The following is a 22142-nucleotide window of genomic DNA, read 5'->3' as shown; positions in this document are numbered from 1 at the left end:
AGTGAGGGGGAAACAGAAGTTGCCAAACTCTCCTTTTGAAAATTGTGGATACTAGACTAGATCCTGCTACTGTCTCATGCAACACACCTCCCCTCATCCTTCACAATGATAAACCAAATTGGATAGCTGTTTGGTGACTCACTGCAGAGCACCTCACTTTTCAACCCCCCCCCTACCCCTCCCCCATGCAAACAAATGAAGGTCTAAGACACTTCCAACTTGGGACTGTCATGCTGATGTTGAAGCCCATGTTGCAAGTGGCACTGGAACTTCAGCTTTTGGCTATCTCAAAAAGTTTTAATATCTTACTTAAAACTTCTGATATCTGCAATTGTTGATGATTTCAGATAACTTACATAGAATTCAACTCATCGTAGATTAGAATTTGTGCTATCTGATTTAAAGTTTGAGATATCTCAACTTTAAGTGAGGTATATAAAATTCCGGATTATTTATGAAACGGCTTTCCAGAAGGGTCGTGCGCTCCCTACCGATGTGAGGCAGGGGTTTCCGTTTTCTGTCTTTCACCCGCCCCGCCTACTGATTTTTGTAGGTCAAAGGTCGCAGATACAGCAACCTCCCATCGAACAGCTCAGCTTTAGTGCATATATACACACGTACATGCCTAGTACAGGTATACATTCAGCTACATGGTGGTACGATGGCGGACGAGTTAACTTCAGGTAAGTCTCAGATGTGACATGTTTATTTCCCATTTACGAAGTCTTGACCATGTTTTGTATATGAGTTGCGTCAGCATGGATGTCAAATACTGTCTTTGACATGTTTTTACCATCCACAGGAGCTGTGCCGCCGTACTACAGAGAGGTCTATGATATCGTATGTCCAAATCAAGAGAGTAGGATTGATAGGGATGTCATCGTTAAGATATTGACGAAATCGAGCTTGCCGAAACAGACTTTGAGTGAGGTATTGTCTGAACTTGAATGCTTATTAAAACTGTATCACCGTAGACCTTTAATTTTGACTCATTTTCAAGTTGCAATTATATTTAGCAGGAGGACTAGGCCTAGCCTAGAAACATTCACCCAAGAAACAGTACACATTGAAATAGCGTACATAGGCCTATATATCCTAACTGTATAGGCTACAGAAGGTTCTCCAGTCCTACAGTAGGTTAGGTGCACGGGGTTTCAACAGGTCCAACGATCAATTATGTTTACCATTTCGATCAGTGTTTTGGTAAACATCTCAGCGAATCTGTATCAGGACACAGAAGACATAATACTGTTAATATGTTGTGCAATTTCAACCAAATTCATGCAAGAAGAAAACAAAGTAAATCTCAAAGAACTGTACATCTAAATTTGAAGATGAAAACTGCAAACTCGGCTAGATTAAGGGGTGCAAAATGCCTGGAACAATTTGCAAAGTTTTCAATGCCTGGCATGAGTGGCAACACAATGACAAATACAGTAGAACAATCTTGAAATGTCAGTTTGTTGCTTATCATCATCTGTGAAAAGGCTCCTGCATCATAAATGGATGTTTATGAAGTCAATACTTGGAATATTTTGTTATTGACATGTTCCTACATGATTTATATTGATTTCTCACCTATTAAGTCTACATGGTAGATGCAGCCAAAGGTACTTCCAACGTATTCCCTAGTCATACAGCATTTGTATTTAAAGAAAAGGAAAGGAGCTGGCACACAAGTACCGACAAACTATATCACGTCAAGCTTCTGAGTCTTAACATTTCTGTAAGGTTATATTGTGTGGCATACATAAGGAGTGCCTGTGGGTACAGAAAGTGATTTTCACACATTCCTAACTACCTAGCCTAGCCTCTGTTAGACTGTGTATGTCTGACCTATTATATGCCATTATTTTGAATGATGATAGAGTTGCAATTACATCATTTGGCAGCATTGGTTGGCTGAAAACTCAACATAATTTTTTTCTTTTTTTTTCCCATGATGAATTTTTATTTGGACAACATCTAATCAGGTCAGTGAATTGCTCTGGATAAAATAAACTAGCTTGCCATAATAAGCATAAAATATTTTAGTTTGAGATCCTGCATGGTCTAATTATGTGCTTGTAATATCTTGGGTTGTGTATATCCAATGCAATAAGTCAAAACATCAGACAGAAAACTGGCTACACAAATTCATACACTATTAGTGCTCTGTGTAGATTAGCTTGAAATTTAGCTTATTAAACAAAGAAACACCTCCTTCCAGAATGACTATTAATTTGTTTATATTCTGTCTTTAAGGAAATTTGTCACAATTAATAAAATCTACATCGGTTCCTCTTACTTTGAATCTTATATCATTTATTTGTTGACTTCAGTGGTTGCGATCAAAGTTCAAGTGATTTCCATTACAATATAAAACATCAAAGATGTTCTTGCTTGTTAGGCTACACAATCAAAGTACAAACTGTCTTCAAGTTAATCAAATTTCCTTTGTGCTTCTGGAAGTAAAGACCTGAATTTTAATTGTTAGGAAAGCTGATTATTATTAATTTCTACAACATTTTCAAAGTTGTTTAAAACAATATTAAATTGAATGATCACCTTATCAGTATATAAATCATTTGTGTTTGTCATGTTAATGAATTTCTTAACTAAAATGTTTGAAGAGGCCTTTAAAGATGTCTTTGTGTGAGCAGTACTTTATTAATTCACAGTTTTACAATATTTCAGCTTCATCTTAAAATTCCTTTGACGTCTGGAGTTCTCTGTTATCCTGTTTTTCATTTCCTACCACTGGAACAAAATTGGACTAACTTCTGTATTATTAATTTTAGTTTTGTCCCTAAAGTTTTATTATCTTAAACTCTGATGTATGTCCTGTGTAGAAGTGATTGACCATTTTTGACAGTGTACAGTAGCAGGTCATATATATTAAAGTCTGTGCCCTGCTTCCTGCTCTTGGCAAGGAGCTGTTATCAATGACAGCTCTCCTTGCTCCAAGTTTGTCTATGTACAAGCTACTCCCTATCACCACCAAACTTCTCAACATTGAACACTACACTTGCTTCCATCTGTGTGTACTGTTAATTCTCTAACATGGCTATGTGAAGTTAATAATATTCCTACAATTGTATATTCATATGATGATGGATTCCAATTTTGAAGTGGTTTAGATGGGTCTGGCAACCTGGCAAATTTGGGGGTTTCACTTGATTACTCTTCACTCGGAAGAAAATAGAATCATGGATGAACTTCATCCAAGTTGTTGTTTTTATTTTATGAAGAAATAAATTCAAAGGAAAGATAACAGCCTGGATGGAAGTTCTAACTCAGCTCCACCAATGCAGTGTAGTGTAAGATCTCCCAAGAACACACACAGTACTAACTGTACTACAATATCACTGGGTGTTATTGTTATATACAGCTATGCCAGCAATGTTGTTATGGCAGTCTTTTCCTGTTTGAAACCTTATCAGATGTGATATTTCAGGAAATTAGGGACAACTGATCTTTTGAAATCAGCATTTGACCATTCAAACTGTAATTTGAGTTCTTTGCCTTTGTAGGGATCATACTAATGACAGTTTATCAATATAAGCTATTCATTGTTGCATATATGTATGCATGTTTTGGCTTGAAATTATGCAGGAAATGCAAAAGTAGACCCTTGGTGGCAGTATGGAGGAAAGTTGTGGTTGAATCTGGGTGATTTATCGTTTCCATAACACTGTGCCCAAGGGCACAGTGTTATGATCTAGCCAGGACTGAGCCTACAATCGTTAGATCGCAATTCCATTGCCTTTTCATTTGACAGACCACCACGCTCTAACTTTACCAGCTGTTCGTACATGTAAAATGATAAAAACAATGAAACATGGTATCACTGCATCATATTGAACCTGCCAAATATCACATACAGCCAAACTTAGATACCAGCTTATAGATATACAACAAGTTCCGATAGGAAGTACTACCTCTTAAGTGCTTGTTCCACTTCTAGTGGCCCTTTTTTTAACAGGAAATGTTTAAAACTTAAAAAAAATGGAGTGAACTTGAAAAAAGATGACAATGCATAAAGGAAATCATAGTAACAGAATTTTAGATCTTAGGTTTGCAGACAGAGACTGTCATAAAGTAGATATTCTATTTTTATTTTTTTATGAATCTTGCTAGTTTTGCTTGAAATTGGAGCCAAAAAGTTTGACTGAATTTTTTCATGTTTTGCAACTTTTGGCCTCATAAAGAAAGTTTGCTGACCCGACCGGAAGGCTGAAGTTTTGACAACACTGTTATGAAATTGAGCCATATTGAAAAAAGACAGTTTAAGCATTCGATCGAAATTACGAGAAATATAAGTATGTGATTTATAATATCACTTAAAAAATGAAAGAAAATTGAATTACAAGTTGGCAAGATGATATTTTAATTCCTGTATATTCAGATCAACAGTTCTGTTTATCAAAAGTGTCTCTATTGTCACTCTGGTGTTTTAAATACTTGTGTATGATAAAGTGCACAGTGTTCCACACCCAAGTTTCTTTACTGAAACAAAAATAGCAAGTATATCACACAAGTAGTTCTCTTGGCTTCATAGTCATACACAGCCACATTTTCAGTGGTAATTTCAAGCCTTTATGAGACACAAAATTGAAACGGGAAGTGTTTCGTGACACGGGTGCTGATCTAATTAAACATTTTAAAAACAGAAATTTCTTGTAAGCTTGGAGGTAGGTCATCTTCAAAGCTGCATGGGTTTTATGTTGAATTTTTCATAGTATGACTGTAGTACCATACTCAATACATAATATCATATGGAAGAGATATTGAAGTACTCCAAAATAATTATCCGTTACTTAACTCTAGTCTCCAGATATTATCAAATTTGAAGAAAGGGAGAAGAATTGTGAAATAATTGTTAGCAAGAACTTTCCTTCCAGAATATCCTTATTTTGATGATTAAGTGTGAAATATGTATGAGGAACTTCCTATTTGTTCCCTTGTGAACAAACATACACCACCAAAATCACAAACTTAAATTCATATTCTCTAATAGAACAATACATAAAGCCTTTGGGACTGCTTGATTGTTAAACCAGCTGTTAGTGTCTATTCAAGTTTACAGAAAGCATTGCCTTGTATACAGTACATTAGCATGAACCTGTTATTGAGTGACTGTAGTCGTTAGTACACATTAAGGCAGTCTACATTGTAAGACATGTACACACGTTAGCAAGACAGTATGTTCAGTGTATCTATAGGTTACAATGTAGTAAAATACACTCTTTTTAACAATGAAACAACAAAAAGACAATGCTGGATAATGACAGTGATATGAAAATGAAAATGTACTTTTTTTGCATTAACTTGATCGGTCCGAATGGTGAAGCGAAGTGGAAGAGGTTATACATAGCATCAACTGTGTTACATATTAAGGTTAATGGGTGAGATAAGAAATATGGTGAATTTATAGGTGATTCTCAACAATGGGTTGTAACAATGCTGTGTCCAATGATCAGTGACTTAAATAAGATACATGTATGTACAGGATATAGATAGTACAGGCAGGATATAGTACAGGATATATAGTTATGGTATATATATATATATATATATATATATATATATATATATATTTATATATAAATATATATATGAAAATCTTAATGAGTTGGAAAATCAAGATCCGAACCCGAGCATATATATATATATATATATATATATATATTGTATATATGGTATATATAATTGTATAGAAAATCTCTGTATTTCCATTAAAGTGAATAATTCTAATTAATCATAAATCTTATTTAGCAGAAATGTTTTTTAATTCACAAATAGAAAGAAGGAAAAAACGTTTGAGAGAAAACCAAGGTTTAAAAGACATATCAGAAAGGCTTTTATCCAAATGTTGTATGACATCATAATGGCACAGAGAGTTTTCATTATTTTGTCATTAAATATATAAGTATTTTTGTGATAAAAGTGACATTGTAGTTGGAGATGGGAGGGTATATTGGTTGCTAAAGTGTGATATATCTGTCAAGCAGGTTTCTTAAAAAAAAAAATAGTCTAGGTATTATCGTCAAATCCCTTACCACGTTTGCAAAAAAATTCATACAAAGTCAATGTAAAATATTTGTACACTTTCTGTTGTTGTACTGTAAATCAAGACAGCAATGACTGGTTTAAAGTTTGGAATTTGGTAGGAAATTTTTCATGTATGTGGATGATGTACTGTTTGCTATATATCGTACAATTTTAAGTTTATACTGATTCTAGGTTCTCTTCTCCTCGTAGATCTGGAATGCTGTTGACACTAAACAAGGATACTTGACGAGAAATGGGTTGTACAAAGCGTTAGCACTGACAGCCTTAGCCCAGCAGGGGAAAACTGTAAATGACAAACTCCTGGATGGATTTGCTGGACAAGGTTTGAAAAATTCATGATTGTTCCATTAACAAAGCAATCTAATGCATATCGCTATTCTGCTCTTTCAATATCGAACGTATTCCAAATTTTCAAATCTTTCGCATTTTAGGGAAAAAAGCGAAATAAAAATCACTGATCCGTGAAAAATTGTGACGATTTATATTACTATATATTTGTTTATTTTCATACTTTGCATATTTTTTTCCTTTTATTTTTCCAGAACTACCGAAGCCATCTCTTGGAGATCTGTCAGACTTGAGAACTTTAAGCTCCAAAATTCGACGAGAGAGGGCGCCAAACTTACTGAGTCTCAACTTCACACAGCTTCAAAAGTTAGATAGTGTTACAGTGAATCTGGTCCCAGAGAAGAAAGGGCTGTTATTGAAGCATGTAGAATATGAAGTCAAAAGTGATGTGAGCATCCCAACTACACAAATAGTCCCTATTATTTGATCTTACTAAAAGATGGTAGCATAAAATTATTTCAGAGATTTTCTTATCGACAAGTTTCGGAAATGAGTCAAGCAGTAGAAGGACAAAGAGAGTGACATATGTGACTTCTCTAAGTTACCTCGCATGCTTTGAACAGAAATTTGATTATGTTTATCCTTTTGTTTTATTCTTCTGAGATACATATGTAAGAAAGCTAAGTGGTTTGTATTCATGTAAAACAGGTTGTCAGAAGTGCTGTGATTTGAAAAATAATCTCCTTTTTAGGTTAAACGTTTAAGACTAAGAAAGGAAGTGAAAAGAAATTCCACTTTTAAGAAAATTAGGGAATAATTGATTATGGAATTATAATTTTGTTATGTTTTTTTCCCCTTATTGTTTTATCAGTTCTATAAATCCAGCGTTGCCAGGAGGTATAATGACTTTCTTGCGTTCAGCGAAACGCTCCTGCTCAGGTTCCCGTACAGGATGGTGCCCCCTCTTCCCCCGAAGAAGATAGGAGGTAATCTTGAAATATATATATAATATTCCATGATAATAATAGTTATAGTTCGACAAAATTTTCTTATAAATTTTTGTGAAGTGTGATTGTGAAGGGAAAACATCAGGGGCGGAAAATGCCAAAACCAAAAAAAATTGAACAATTACATAACAAGCAGTTTCAAAACAACTTTGTTGACCTTTGACCTTTCTCTTGACAGCTAACAAGGAATTCATTGAGAACAGGAGAAAAGCTCTCCACCGTTTCCTGACGTTAGTGGTCAGGCATCCATCATTCCATGAAAGTGAAATTAACCGTTATTTCCTCACGTATTCTGGTTCGGTAAGTCCAATTTATAATGTTGTGTTGCTTCGTCTGTCGGTCATGACTTTTTTAAGTATAGCTTTCAGATAGGCTTTAGCTTTTTGTATAGCTTTTAAGAGCTGATGAGGGAGAGGAGAGGGGAGGAAAAGGGGAGGTGAGCTATTATTTTCAGGTGCCCTTTAACATTAATGCATAATTATGCAATTTATTATTTATCATCTTCTTATTATATATCAACTTATTATATATTAAAAAATATGTCTGCATCTGTGCCAAGAAAAATGTCAATGCCTCAGATCTATCGAAAAGTAAAGTATATTTTCGTTATTATAGCGACTGGTTGCATACAGTATGTACCGTAGTTTCTCATGCAATCAGATACACTTACAAGACTATCGTAAATGTGAGTGTGTTGTCCGTTAATTCCCCATAACAGCTGTTTAATATATTGAGAGAGAGAGTCTGGAGAGAGTCAAAGCAACTAGTGGCTTTACCGTGGCATCCTGTATAACCTTAATACTGTCTTGTTTCGTTAAATGTTTGTAAATTTGAAGATAACTAAAACCGCAAATGTGACTTTGAGGTGTGAGACATTGGAGAATTCTTTGGAGGAGGATTTTTAGATCAGCTAGAAAATCATCTAAGGAATCTAATACAGACTAATGCAAACTCTGCACAGTTCTGTGTACCACTGAGTACAGCTTCCATGTATGATCATGTAGATCTTAAATTGATTGATTGGCCGATATCATATGTCGTTTCTGCAAATGCTGAAAAGAGTTTGTGCTTAATGATCTCTTTACTGTCCAAAGGTTATGTATATATTATTAAGAGCTCAGAGGATGGTATTAATATTTGAGATTGGTTTTTTCTTTCTTTCTTTCCCTTTTTCCTTTTCATTTTTGTAGGATATGCAGAATAAAATAAAGGAACAGTTTAGGAATTTACCGGATGAATTTGTGACCAGTCCGTTGGCTGGACAGTCCAAGGTAATAACACCAACACTGTTCCTGCTATTCTGTGTATTTGTTATTTTACAGTGTAGATGGTGAAGACTGTTAGCATTATGCATGGCTGATATCAAGGGTCGTTTATTGGTCTGATGGGGTCAAAGTTCTTGTCAGATAAACAAATATATCCTTGAGGTTTTTCGAGGAACATATCATAAAATTACTCGGCTGTACACCAGCCTGTTCACAAAACCTTTAAATCAGTAGTAAACCTTCTACAACAATTATGTCATTTGTTGCCTAGACAAATAAGGTTTCATTCCAAACAGTGGGGAAAAACTTGAACTCTGAAAAGTGTATGGGTAATGGAAATAATAAGCAAACAGAATCATTGATTGCTTACTCATTGCCGCGCTGTGATGAAACATTCTTGGTTCTAATGCTAACAGTATCAGGAACCTATTCGGTCATGATGTTGTATAGGTGTGTGTACATGTGTTACACCTAGATTGCAAACACGATATATCTCAGGAACGTATATGTTGGATTCATGTCATATATGGGGTGTTGTCTTTAGAAGTAATGTCATGCATATTATAAACGAGTGGACGGGGCATAATGTTAAAACCTTAAACTGGCCATGTTTTGACAACTACACATTTGTATTTTTTCATATTTGGCTTGTTTGTATTGTTAGTTGCATATTGAGAAGCATCAGAACCATGTAGTGATTTTTGTTTATTATAAATACCCAAGAGGTTTTGTGAAATAGCCCACCAAACACAAAAAGCTGTCATGAAAGATAGTCAAGGTTGCCATGAAAATAAGCAGAAAGATTTCCTGAAAGTCATTAATGAAAATTGCCACTCTTGGAGAACTGGTATGCGACAGTATGCCCAAGGAAACATACATTACTGAGTGTAATGTGTTCAGCAATGCTGGCCTTTCTTGAGCAAATCTCTGAAATTATTTTCTGATGAAGTTTGACTGTGAATTGATCCATGTTTTCCACCATTTGGAAAGCACAGGTATTTGCTGTATTTTGATGGAAGATGTACTAAACTTGATATGACTTCAAAAAAATGTGGAGATATGCAGTAAGTTATAGAGAGTGAAATTGATTCTTTTGCTTGGTATAACATTTTCTGAGTTTTCAATCACATTTATACCATTTTTCAACAAAGAAAAGACCTTCACCCTTTGTTTCATAGTTTTCTGTCTATGCTTCAAAAAAGACAAAATAAACATTATCCCAAAATATGCTAGAAATTAGAGTAATGGTCACTCATGTTTAAACTCCAACAAGTAATGACTCATTGTCTGGGCAAATTTGGATGTCCAAAAAACTCCAGAAAAGTATTTTTTGAAAATTTTTACCAATGTTTAGTGTTTTCTAAATTTGATGACATTACTGATTACTTTTAATAAACCAAATGATTTTTGTCATCTCTGACAAGTGTATAGTTCTCTTCAGGCTTGTGGGTGTTCTTGTTAATTGCACCAAAGACAAGGTGAGAGTGATTATGACACACCTGTGTCGATTTCCTTTTTTTCCTTTTGTATGTAGGAATTGGTTCCCATGGATACCCAGATTCAGTTTGGTAACAGTAAGGAACAGATCAAAAGGATGTTTAACAGTCTGAGTCATATAAAAGAAACAATAGACAACGATGTCAGAAGAAAAATTGGTGAGTCTTGTAGAGGATGTTTTTTTCATTGTTTTTTACAGATTTTGGAAATCTATGTATTGTATAATTAGAAAATATGTGGAGGAGGATAGAGCCAAATTTTGCACACTTTCTCAAAACGAAGAAAAAAAAATCCTTTCGTTTTGTAATGTCATATTGACAATTTGTGTAGCCCAATACTATAGCTTTGAGAAAAAAAACTAAATCTATTTAATGAAGATATTTAATGGTGGTAGGTTTCACTACCCAAGCCCTTGGTATTGATCAAGCAACAGGACTGCATTGGAAGGGGTGTCATGGGGGGGGGGGCATGGGTGGTAGTACAGCACTTATAATAAACTGGTAAAGTCTGGACTTTAAAATCATGTTTGCATGTTGTCTGATGAACTTCAACTTTTGCTGGTTTAAGTCAAGTCAAAACACAGAATATTAAATCTGAATGTTTGTAGCAATTTATTTGACTTGGTAATTTGCCATTTTCTGTATCAGGTGTTGCTTTGCATGAGAAAAATTTTGCAGATCTTTATGATATAAAATTTTGTTGTTTCCTGTTGTTGTTGTTTATTTTTTGTGCCTGTTTATTTATTTATTTTTTCATCTTCTGCTTTCCTTGTTACACGCACGAAACAACCTACACTGTGCAACATTTTCAAATTTCTTTCTCAGATACTGCCAGAGGTATGTTGTCATTTGCCAAAGAATTAAATTCTCTCAGCAGTGACCCCCAGCCGGTGTCCGCATGGGCCATGGGCCAAAATGAGATATGGCCAAAAATTAAAGACAACCTAAAAACGATATCGACTGAGTTTTCAACGCTTTCAGAACAATACGCTCAACAGGTCAGTGTGAACGGTAGAGGATCCAATAGATTGGCTGTGATTGGTCAGTTTATAAATTGCTGAATGGTCAAATATGCAGATCTCTACTCTGTAATGTAACACTTCTGAAGTTTACAATTTTCATCTGAAGACCAGATATTAGTAAAATTGCATGATATTAGTGAAATGCTACAAAACTATATATATATGTGTGTGTGTATTTTATATCTTGTTATTCAACTTCTTTAAATTAGGGAACGTCTAGAAATGTGTTTGCCTTATTAAACATGGTAATTCGCATTAATTAATGAAGACTCTCGGGAAAATTGGACAAGTCCTAGCTCGTGTTTTTCCCAAGCCATTGAAACATCTGTGATGGCAGTACTTGTACTTATGTTTTTTGTCATGCGGTGAAAATTGACTTCAAATCCCTTTTCTACCACAGTATGTGCAAGCGGGTAACTTTCTGACAAGTTACCCTATATAAGAGAACATCTATATTACCATTAGCATATGGTGTGGTAGTTTGCTCGGTTTTTGTGGCCACTGCTTCATATCCCATATCCGGTGAAACACTTTTTATGCTCTTCAATAAATTTACTTGCAACGTTCTATGCTTTGATTAATTTAAATATGTGGGCTCTTCTGTTTTTTTCTCTTTTAGTCGAAGCTTTCTCTTGATGCTGTGGTTGAAAGGCTAGCTCTCCAGTTAGACTTACTTCAAGCATATAAGGTAAGTAACAGCGTCCACTTAAAATACTTGTGTAAAGAATGTTTGCTAGTATGATTAACTGACTTAGTACCTTCCAATGACAGCTTTGAATGCGCTGGAGTACTTCTTCACCGAAAAGAATGGTATGGGGGTGGGGTCAGTCGTCAGGATGAATTGAAAGTGTGAGGGGAGAATGTTAAAGGGGGCTCATTGCTTTACAAACAGCTTAATAAATAATTTAGTAAAGTGCAGCTGAAATGGACAGTGACAAAATCAACCAAGAAACTATTAAAAATCCATCTAAACAGAAGCTCTCGTATAATTACGTAGAAAAGACCTTATAGTTGTGAGTATTTTTCTCCAGACTTAACTGTTTTTTCGCTTTCTTGTTCAGGACCTTTGCGAGAGACATGAAAAGGGGGTTCTGAGAGACCACCAGAGTGCCTTAAACAAGATGGCGAACATCAAGAAAAAGAAAATGACAGCCACGATAAAAGGATCCGAACACGTGGGAGAGGTGGAGCAACTCTCCTCCAGAATAATTGAGGTTAGATATTAGTTCACTGCTTCACTTTGTCGCCTAGCAACAATTTAAACCCTCTTTCTACTGCATGTGGAGTGAACGCTCCCCTCTTATAGTGACTGGTGACAACCAGTCAACCTCCCTCTTCCTTCTACTACCCAAGGTATCTATTCGAGTGTGGAATCGCTGTATATATCTGTGGGGTGTCTCTCTCAGGATCCGTTTGGTTTTTGCCAGAAAGTTCAAATATTTAGGTTTTTGTTCATACGGTCCCTGATAGTGCTTACTTAAGCTGTCCAGCCTTGTTACTTGGTGAACAACCATAGCATTATATAAATTTTTCATAAACTGGGAGTGATTGCAGGGGGTGGGGGGTTGTAGGATATGTGTATCTCTCTACATTATCTAATTGATAGCCTGATGGGTAACAAGCCATGTTTTTTGCTGTGTGTATGTAAATTAAAATAACCATCATGTTAAATGCCGATCTTCTCCTAACGAGTTTTGGTCGGTTTCCATCTCTCCTCAATACCAGCAAGAGAGTCAAATTATGACGATGGAGAACAGGAATTACTTCTCGCTGCACTGCCTTCAGATGGAGACCCAGTTAGTCTACGCCAACATCCAAATAGTAGCAGACACCATGCAGGCTCTGGCCAAGTGTGAACAACGAGGACACCAAGAGGTGAGTTTAGGGTCATTATAGGGTCACGTGTGGTGCTGATTCCATAAAGCTGGTACTAAATTATGTCAAATGCTTGAAGAAGGTCTTGTATACTTTTATTATGATGCATATTATCAGCGTCGTTTGACAGCAAACTGTGCTATGGAAGAAAGGTGAGTTAGGGAACACAAAGCCTCATCTTTATTCCCTCCAAACTGTAACTCACCAAGTAATGTAAACCTCAAAAATCAGAAAGGTTCGTCCAATATCTTATTGATGCAATCGTGCCAGAGTATCGGATTTTAATAGTCAGTGTCGGTGTTCAGTCCCATATGGCTACAGTTAGTCTCGTTTATCGCATCATTCCATCTGCGTGTGTCTGTGTTTGTTTGTCAGATGTATGTCAATATACCTTTGTCCGCCAACACTACTTCGGGTCTTTTTACCGTCTTGATTTATAGTCATTTCAAGTGTCATCTTTCTCATGTATGTTTATTCATTTATGCACAAGTGACCGTCAAAACGTTGTTTAGACTCTGAAACGTTTCAAGAATTGTTTTGGTGTTGTACATGAGACAAGTACAGCTCTTATGGTTTTAACTCTTTGTTCCCACTCGTTGAAGTTTCATAACCACTTATCATATTGCCCGATGAAAATAGGATAGTAGAGAAAGTTTGCTTTCAAGAACTAGAAGAAGATTTGCTCGTGAGATTAGAAGGTCAACAGCAGCTTATGTTCAGGTGGTATCTGTCTCCAAACTTTAGTTCCTGAAACATTTATTGTTCTTGAGTTGTCTATGCGTTCTCTGTCAAATGTAGTAAGGAAGGTACGACACACTCAGTTATTCTTGCTATTACCTGCTAACCTCGCTATTTAATGAGTGGCAAATATAATCAACATTGCAAATAATATTCCCTAAATCAATAGCAAAATTGATCTTTGCAAGCATACTAACTAAAAATGGAAGTCAAAGGCACCAAGCTCCTATGTCTACTGTCAAGAATAGACTGCCATTGAAATACACCTTGAATTGGAGTTGATTATTCCTTGTATTGCTTAGTTTCATAAACTTAACAGACAATAAGTGAGACCATGTTTTGGTAGGTCTCTGATTGGGTCCGATCAGGGCTGTAAGACTTCAGAAAGCAGACGACAAAGTTGAAATAGCACAAAGTATATCAATAATTTTTAAGGACGCTTAACCAACCTCACCCACAGCCCCCCAATAAAGAACCAAAATAATTCCTACATGCCTAATCTTAACAATGGACCTTGCTTCATTACCATTTCACGCATTTCATTCAACGTTCACAGCTTCTGGAGACGTGGCAGGAATTGCTCACCAAAGTTGAGAAACTTCCGACCAGCAGCAGCGAGGAATCGGAGTCTAACTCCACGTGATGCATGTCCTCCTACTAATGTGATGGCCTCCTCACTGCCAGAATGACATCACCATCTCAACAGAACACTAACAACCTATCATAGCATCTGCTTCTTGTCATCTCTGCTCAGATATTTTAACACTGACTGTTGGTTTATTCAGATATACACAGAAATGGTGGTCAGTAGTTATGAGTCAGGTTACCAGAGAGTCAAGTCACGTTTAGTGGGGAAACGGTTGATTAGATTGTCGGGCAGGTTGGAAGAAAGGCAAAGAGAGGAATCTAGTTAAAAGAATGAGTTAATGAGAGAATGGTTGATAGATGGCTGGGCAGGTTAAATCTGGTCCAAAGAATGAGTTTATAGGAGATTGGTAGATAGATGTGTGGCGGTGAGCTAGTAGGAAATGCAGAGACGATTTGTGATAAAGCTTAAATCATAGCACTGTTCAAAAAAAAAGAAAAATTGCCTATTCCTCCAAAAAGAACAACCAGTTTAGATTTAGCTGAAAGCTGTACTCTTTAACAGAAAACTTGTTAATTTTTACATCAAGTCCAAAGTCAGAGATGTCGATTTATATCATAAAGCAAAGAAAATATGTCTGCTCCTTGGTGGGAAGTGGCATGGAAGCCAGTTTAAATTCCCTGTCATGTAAAAATAAAAAAGCATTTGAATCAAAATCACAGAGCGTTAAACACAAGAATGCTCTTCTTCACGAGGGGCAAGGATTGTTGATAGATATCCCAAATTATTTACCCGAGTAGATTTATTTTTATCCAACATTGTCTTAGCCAAGAAAAAAAACAGGAATATTATTACATTATCCCATGAGTAGCTGATAGTAACAAAGAAAAGAAAAACACTGTAGGAGACTACCAGTGTAGGTTTTCTCTTCATCATGGACCAACCCCCTGAATTAAGAAGAATGGACGATGTATTGTTATTCCTTATCCGGAAATGCAGCAATACAATGGCCACAACTCTTGTTAAAGTTTCGGCTTAAATCAATCACGTTCTGTTAACTGGTTGAACTTGCACAGTTAGCTGAAGTAACCTTTGATTTTGAGTTTTTCAAGAACATTTTGTACTTCCTTTTATAGGCTGCTACAGGGAAGTGACATCAGCGTTATAATTAGTCAAGTCTCTTTGTCACCCATCATTCCAAAGTAAAATGACTTGAACAAGTCTTTGAATCTTGTCCTTTGAAAGGTCACACAATGTCGTTGCCAGGCAGAGAAGTAATTGATATGGACACAGTAGAGAGTAACTTGTTACAATTCTGAGCTTTATAAAATGAATCCAGGAATTGTGACTTTACTATTAACTGCATTTAACCAGCATCTATATGAGCAAAATTCTAATTTTAATGCAACTCAAAATTAGCAGTAGTGATTTAACGTTGCATTAATCTCTTCTTTTGCTTTCCATTGCGATTCTACCCCCACTTCCCGCCAACTCCCTACACATATACCTTGACCTTTATATTTCTAGACATCATCAATGGCTGTTTCTTCATGTTGGGAACTCCCAAAGTTGAATATGCAATGCAAAGTAATACTTAATAATAGCATGATATTAATACAACTTGGAAGATATAAATAATGATTTCTAAAAAAATAAAAAAAATAAGATAATATTCTGCAAAGCATTGAAGGGAAGGTAGGCTTGTGTAGAGATAGAATAGGGTAGGGGAAGGCAAGGAAAGGACCTTTAGACCTTTTTATTACTCATTGAGTCCTGTGAGAGGGGCAATAAATACTACCACAAAAAGGGGGGAAACCCTAACCATCACTAGAATGAGAAAATGTTATTTAAATCTCTGTTTATGTTAATATAAATTCCAGTCAAAATGGAGCCTGAAAGTTAGTAATAAAAATTCTTGTAAAAGTCTAGGCTTTTTCTATCTAGACAGAGGCTTAGCATCATTTAACCGAGAGATGTTAGTATTGAAGCTGAGAGGAATATTTTTAAATTTTTTATTATGCAGTGATTTTGAGGCTAAATCATTCAGTAATAATATGTAACATTTTAATTCATTTTAAGAAGATGAGTATGGAACGCGAAAAGGGCAAACTTATTTCGTTGCTAAGTTTAACATAAGTTTAGACAACGACGTAAGTTTGGACAACAGAATTTTAGACATCAACGTGAGTTTGAGCAGCAGCATGGTAAAACAGCAGCAACAACTTTAGTTTAGACAAAAACAAACTTAGTTAAGACAACGAAATAAGATTGCCCTTTTCGCATTCCATCCATGACCATTATCTATCATACATTTTGATAAAATCATTATTTTTATCATTAATATTTTTTATTATTTTTAATTGTTTGCTGCTGATTGTTGCCTCTAATTCATAATTTCCTTTATTCACTACATATTAGTTTGTGCTGAAAGGGTCAGAGTGGGTAGAGGGAGGGGTAGAAGGGTGGGATTGAGGAAATAGGAAAAAGAAAATAAATGGACAAAGTCCGCAAAAATGGCTATTAATGGGACTATTTTTCTGCCAGTCCACTTCATATTGCAATATATTCAAAGCTAATTGACACCGAAACGGAAGATGATATCCTGATCTTGTGTTGCCTGAATTTGGCTCAGTTTGGGGTTAAGTCTATCATATCTCTCATTCTGTCGCCATGACTTGTTGGTTTTTATTTTATATTTTATTTTGTGTTCTGGTTGTGTTTTTCAAGACAGTACAACTCTCAGATATGGGGATTCTTATCCATAGTCTTAAACATGCTATGGTTTTCAGGTGAAGGTTTTATGTGTTTTAGTAATTCTAAGTTGAGAAAGTTTCTACAAAAGATTTTACAAGGTTTATTGTGCCATCAGCCTCTGGAATGAGAAAGGGTAGACTTGCAGTGTACTGCTGAAGTTTCCATTGGTTGAAGTTCCTTTCTCAATAAGTTGTGAAACTAGCTTTCTTGTCAGTATTGCTCTGAGCAGGTTAACTCAAACAGAATGAAAGAGAGGTAAGGCAAGAGAAAGTAAGGCAAGTTTAAATTGTGTTTGAAGGTATTAAACAGAGAGACTGGAAAAGAGTGATGGGGAATGAACTCCCAAAGATCTTTCAGCTTTTAATAATCTGCCATATATCACAAATGGAATTTCATTTCATAAGATGAAATTTTATGAAAGGTAATCATTGTCACAGCAAAGTGCATGCTGTTGTTTGAATGTGTCATAGCGCCATACGGCAAATATGTCTGCATTGGATGATATTAACATAAACAACAGTGAGAAAGCAAAAATGTCTGCTTTTGAGAAAAGGAAAGCATGTCGTATGGAAATTTTGGGTATCTTAGGAGGAAAGATGATTGCTACAGTTATTTTATGTGGAAGGTTGTCAAATTTCAAATCCTTTTGCTTTATGTCAAACCAATGCTGTTATGAAATTGATTTGGTTGTGGTCTGAAGAGACTTGTTATCAGACCTGTTTGTCAGACTGGTCTAGCTGCAGAGTGTCAAACTGGTCTGCATTGTTCTTGAATATCCTTTGACAGGTATCATCAGTGCCTTCCTTGTCAATTATTCAGTGTGGTTGGTAGGCGCGTAGCCAAGGGGGGCAAAGGGGCGACCGCCCCCCCTTGAGCATATTTTTTTGTATGTTTTTATAATATCGGTAGTAATTTCAAGCTTAGATGCAACTTACAAGGCCTGGGAAGTGCCATTTCCAGCGATCTGGGAGGCATTTCAGCCCAAATTTTCTTGTAGCGTATCGCCAACTCATGGTGGCGCTACACTTAGATAGTGTTCAATGCAGAATCTACGGCTCTGATATTTTGCCTACAGGTTCACCCCTCCCTTGGCAAATTCCTGGCTATGCACTGGTTGAGGATTTGGGGTTGTAATTTTCAGGTAATAACTTATACAGACATGTATAAACTAGGTGTTAATTTGTTTTTGTCATATGATGTTCTGTGGAATTAATGACAAATCAACTACTGGTATCTCTTTACTACCTAAACAGTCCAATGATATGTTACATCTTTTCTACATATACCTTACTGGAACAGAACCAGTATCTGAAATGTATTCGGGGTATTGATGATAAGTTTCGAGCGCGGAAGTCTCCGAAATTTTATCCTTCATATAAACTCATCAGTTTTCATAGCAGCTCTTATATTCTTTGTGCCTTCCTTTGCTTTGCTCTGGGATCTATGTATTATGATTTCTTTTGTTACCATGGTAACTATAAGCTTGAAAAGTATTAACTAATGTACATGAAGAATGAAAACAAGAGAAAAAAATATGTTAAAAAAAAAAAGAAGGGTTAAATGAAAGAGAGAGATATTTGTGAGTCTCTTATGGATGTCATCACAGTGTTACCTTTATCAAACACAGGATTAAATTTAGTTGTAAATAAATTTTAAACATATATGAAGGGATATTACACAGATTTACTGAAGAATATAATTGTTTTGTATGTATTCTTTCATACGTGTGTCGGTTTTGGACAATTTGTGTGTTGATTAAGAAGTTCCTCAGGTCAAGAGTTATAAAGAAAATACCCTCTGATCTCACTGCTGTTCTGTATTAAGGACTTTCACTTAACTAAGAAATAAGTTTTATAGCCATTGTTCAGATCAAAATGTTTAAAAGTTTTAGAACAGTTAGCCAGGCAGGCTATTATTGCAACAATGAGAAAGGAGGTGGGAATCATGTGTCCTTCAGGGGGCTGTAATCCCCAGCATAGAATCAAGGTGGACTATTCCCAGCCCACAGGTATACAGAATATCACAAAGAATCCTAGTGTACTGTAAAAAAAAATTATGTGCGTTACAACCTAAACAGTTGAAAAATCCTCAATATTGTTTCAAAAGTTGCAAAATATAGCACTATTCCGCATTCAAGTACCTTAAAACATGTTTCCAAACTTTCTCAAAGGTGAATAGGCATCCTCTTCTTAGCCCTTCCCTAGATGACAACATCTTAGTCCCTCCCCCCCAAAACCACCCCCCCCCCCAAAATGGTGGTTCTGCTCCTGACAGTGGAGGGGTTCAAAAGGCTAAGGGGAAGCGGATTTTGGGAACAAACTTGATGAATGAATTGTATCCATTCTTTCAGAGATGTGAAGTGTGTGACATTGGCATTCATTGAATATATTTTGTTATAATCGTTTCAGACCGTAATAACAGTAGATGACATAGTATGAGAGGTTATCAGTTGGGACTGTCCGGATTTTACTTCTGTGCGAAAGTTGAATCAAGTAATGCTATTACGTCCCATTTTGGAAGATGGTGAACATGCATAAAGTTAAATACTCCAATCTGCTCTCCCCCGGTTATGCAAAGTTATGTCTGCAATATTCTTTATCATTTTGCCAGTCAGACATTCTTGTTTCCAAGTTGGACAGTCCGTGAAGTTTGTAAATTGTTCGGCCCAGGATCTTCCATTAGGACTGACCCAAGATCCACTTTTTCACATGTAACCTTCAGAATCATTGCTTTACAAAAATAACTTAATGGATCTGCATCCCCAAGCTCCTAAAACTTAATAAATTTGCTGAAACCAAATCCCTCAACATCTTATGGGTTGCCCCACCCCACTTCCCCCATAGTGTTTAGGCCATTGGTTTAAATCGACTGAGCAATCCTCCAACTGCATTACACATATTTAATCTGGCCTTGAATCCACACAACGCTTCTCATACAATCTTTGCAGAGACGTTCATGAAACTTAGCACCAATCTGAGAGACAGCTCAGGGAAAAATATGTGGTCAAGCAGAATTGATAAGTAATGATTAGAAATAAGACAAAATGTGTGTATAAAAGTACATGAATGTTGACCAAAGTTGCTTATAATCAGGAATCCAAACAGAGGTTTGAGATTTAGAGTGTGGTGGGGGGGGGGGGGTGAGGGTTAGGGGTCAGATATCGTTATCAGCTTCGGACTTCCATGCAGTATCAAACAAATATCAGGTAAGGATCTTAATCGTATCCTTAATCACTACGAATTTACCTATGAGTGACAATAAGGTGGAGACCTGTGGTGGCGACCTGTAGTTGATAAATTCCAACCACACTTTTGGATATATTATGGGTATGCATCAACAACCACGCGATCAAATGCAAAATGCTATTATTGTGACATTTAACCGTTGCTCTATTATCAAGGTTGAAATTTTCTCTTCTGTTTTATCGTATGCTAGATCGAAAAAACTTGGCAAGACCTGTGCGAGAAGACAGCTTCCATGAACTTTGGTCGTGAGTTGAAGATGCCTCCAACCCCTATCCCATCTCCTCTGACAAGTCCAACTACCCCCTCATCTGCTGTCAATGAGCAAGGATTTCTCTTCACTTAAACATCTACCACTCTGGATGCCAGGCTTGCCATGCAGAAAATATTTGTATCTTTGTAATAGATGTTATGGGAATACCATTCTGTATTATACAAATGCTCAAATAGTGTATAAACGATATTTGTTGTAGTGTGCAGGGTAGTTGATGTATTTCTGAAACTTCAACATTGATACTTCACAACGGTGATACATCAACAAAGTATAAATAGTAAATTGGTTATTTGTAAACGATATTCAGGTTAAATTCACAGGCAGTGTTTGTTGTAGTATTCAGGATAGTTAATGCACTTCTGAAACTTCAACATTGATGCTTCAAGGTTGATGTTTCAACATTGAGGCTTCATTGTTGATTCTGCAACGTTGATGCTCCAACGTTGATGCTCCAACGTTGATGCTTCAATGTTGATGCTTCAACATTAATACTTTTACATTGTTGCTTCAATGTTGATACTTCAATGAAGTATAAATAGTTCAGATTTAGTTATTTGACGACAATATGCAGATTAAAATCACAGGCAATGTTTGTTGTAGTATTCAGGATAGTTCATGCGCTTTTGTTGCACTGAAATTTTTCATTTATTTTACTGACAATTATGTAATGTTAGAGTTCTGATACTAGGTCAGTTCTTTTATTGGTTAGGCTTAATTAACTGGAGTTACGGTTTGTTATTTTTTCTTTCCTGCACAGATTGAATTGGTCTGAGTCAGGCTTACCTGTGTTGGATTTAATTTGTTTCTTAGCTCCCAGATTTACTGGGAGAGTTCTGCCTCCCATCAAGCCTGAATACTTTACACTTACAGTAACTAGAACCATCAACCATGGACCAAAAAAGAAGGCAAGATAATATATAAATATGTAAACCATTGTAATACAGACATACAAATACACATATACACAGACAGTTTAAAGATAATCACTACTTTGCAAATCTCCAAGATTTTTCAAGATGAAACTTGAATAGCTTAAGTCTTCAGATGTGATTGTGGTGAAAAGAAATATTTCAATTGAAGCCTGGTAACTTAAATACAAAACAAAAACAAAGTTTGCATATGATATTAAGTTTTCAGATGAAAGCAAACAAACAAACTTGCTACAAAGAAAGTAACATTTGGATTCTGTGGAATGTAATGTTCATGAAAAGAGAGCAAATTTTGTACAAAATCAGTTTTCCGGTCAACACATATTTACAGTTATTATATTTCTCACCCTTTTCAAGAACAAGTTTTAACGAGAATAATAGGTTGTTTTTTTTTTTTAATTTTCTTTTATCAGAACAGTATGTTATTTTTCTTATCTTTAAGGAATCTGTTTACATCTTTAAAGATATGCACAAGATAAACATAAATGTTTCCAATACTCCATTTCTGATGTGACAAGTGCCTGATTGAAAGTTTGCTGCCGAGTAATAAAGTTTAATATCAAAATCATCTTATTTACTATGTCTTCCTTATGTTCCTTATCACCAAACTCA

At 35.9% G+C, this 22142-nt stretch overlaps 1 protein-coding gene across 2 annotated transcripts; it reads left to right on the top strand.

Moving 5' to 3' along the window:
* The first annotated feature begins 542 nt into the window (after window positions 1–542).
* Window positions 543–22098, top strand: LOC139960184 (sorting nexin-8-like). Of its 2 annotated transcripts, none has more exons than XM_071958356.1 (13): window positions 543–683; window positions 803–930; window positions 6244–6376; window positions 6597–6790; window positions 7214–7328; window positions 7528–7649; window positions 8540–8620; window positions 10149–10269; window positions 10936–11108; window positions 11752–11820; window positions 12194–12346; window positions 12858–13007; window positions 20521–22098. In XM_071958356.1, the coding sequence occupies exons 1-13, from the start codon at window positions 662–664 to the stop codon at window positions 20671–20673; spliced, it is 1614 nt and encodes a 537-aa protein (XP_071814457.1). In that variant the 5' UTR covers window positions 543–661; the 3' UTR covers window positions 20674–22098. The 2 variants fall into 2 exon arrangements, with proteins under 2 accessions (XP_071814457.1, XP_071814459.1); XM_071958358.1 differs by lacking the exon at window positions 20521–22098 and adding an exon at window positions 14302–18784.
* The last annotated feature ends 44 nt before the right edge of the window (window positions 22099–22142 follow it).

This window comes from Apostichopus japonicus, chromosome 19 (assembly GCF_037975245.1).
Source record: "Apostichopus japonicus isolate 1M-3 chromosome 19, ASM3797524v1, whole genome shotgun sequence".
Lineage (NCBI taxonomy): Eukaryota > Metazoa > Echinodermata > Holothuroidea > Aspidochirotida > Stichopodidae > Apostichopus > Apostichopus japonicus.
Note: the sequence above shows the minus strand (reverse complement) of the source record. Positions and strands in the feature narration are given on the sequence as shown.

What these genes read in the sequence shown, in the direction of transcription:
- LOC139960184 (XM_071958356.1), top strand. Translation starts at nt 662, where the DNA reads ATGGCGGACGAGTTAACTTCAG. An exon ending in GGCGGACGAGTTAACTTCAG is followed by an intron (nt 684 to 802) that starts GTAAGTCTCAGA and finishes TACCATCCACAG; the next exon opens with GAGCTGTGCCGCCGTACTAC. An exon ending in TCCTCACGTATTCTGGTTCG is followed by an intron (nt 7,650 to 8,539) that starts GTAAGTCCAATT and finishes TCATTTTTGTAG; the next exon opens with GATATGCAGAATAAAATAAA.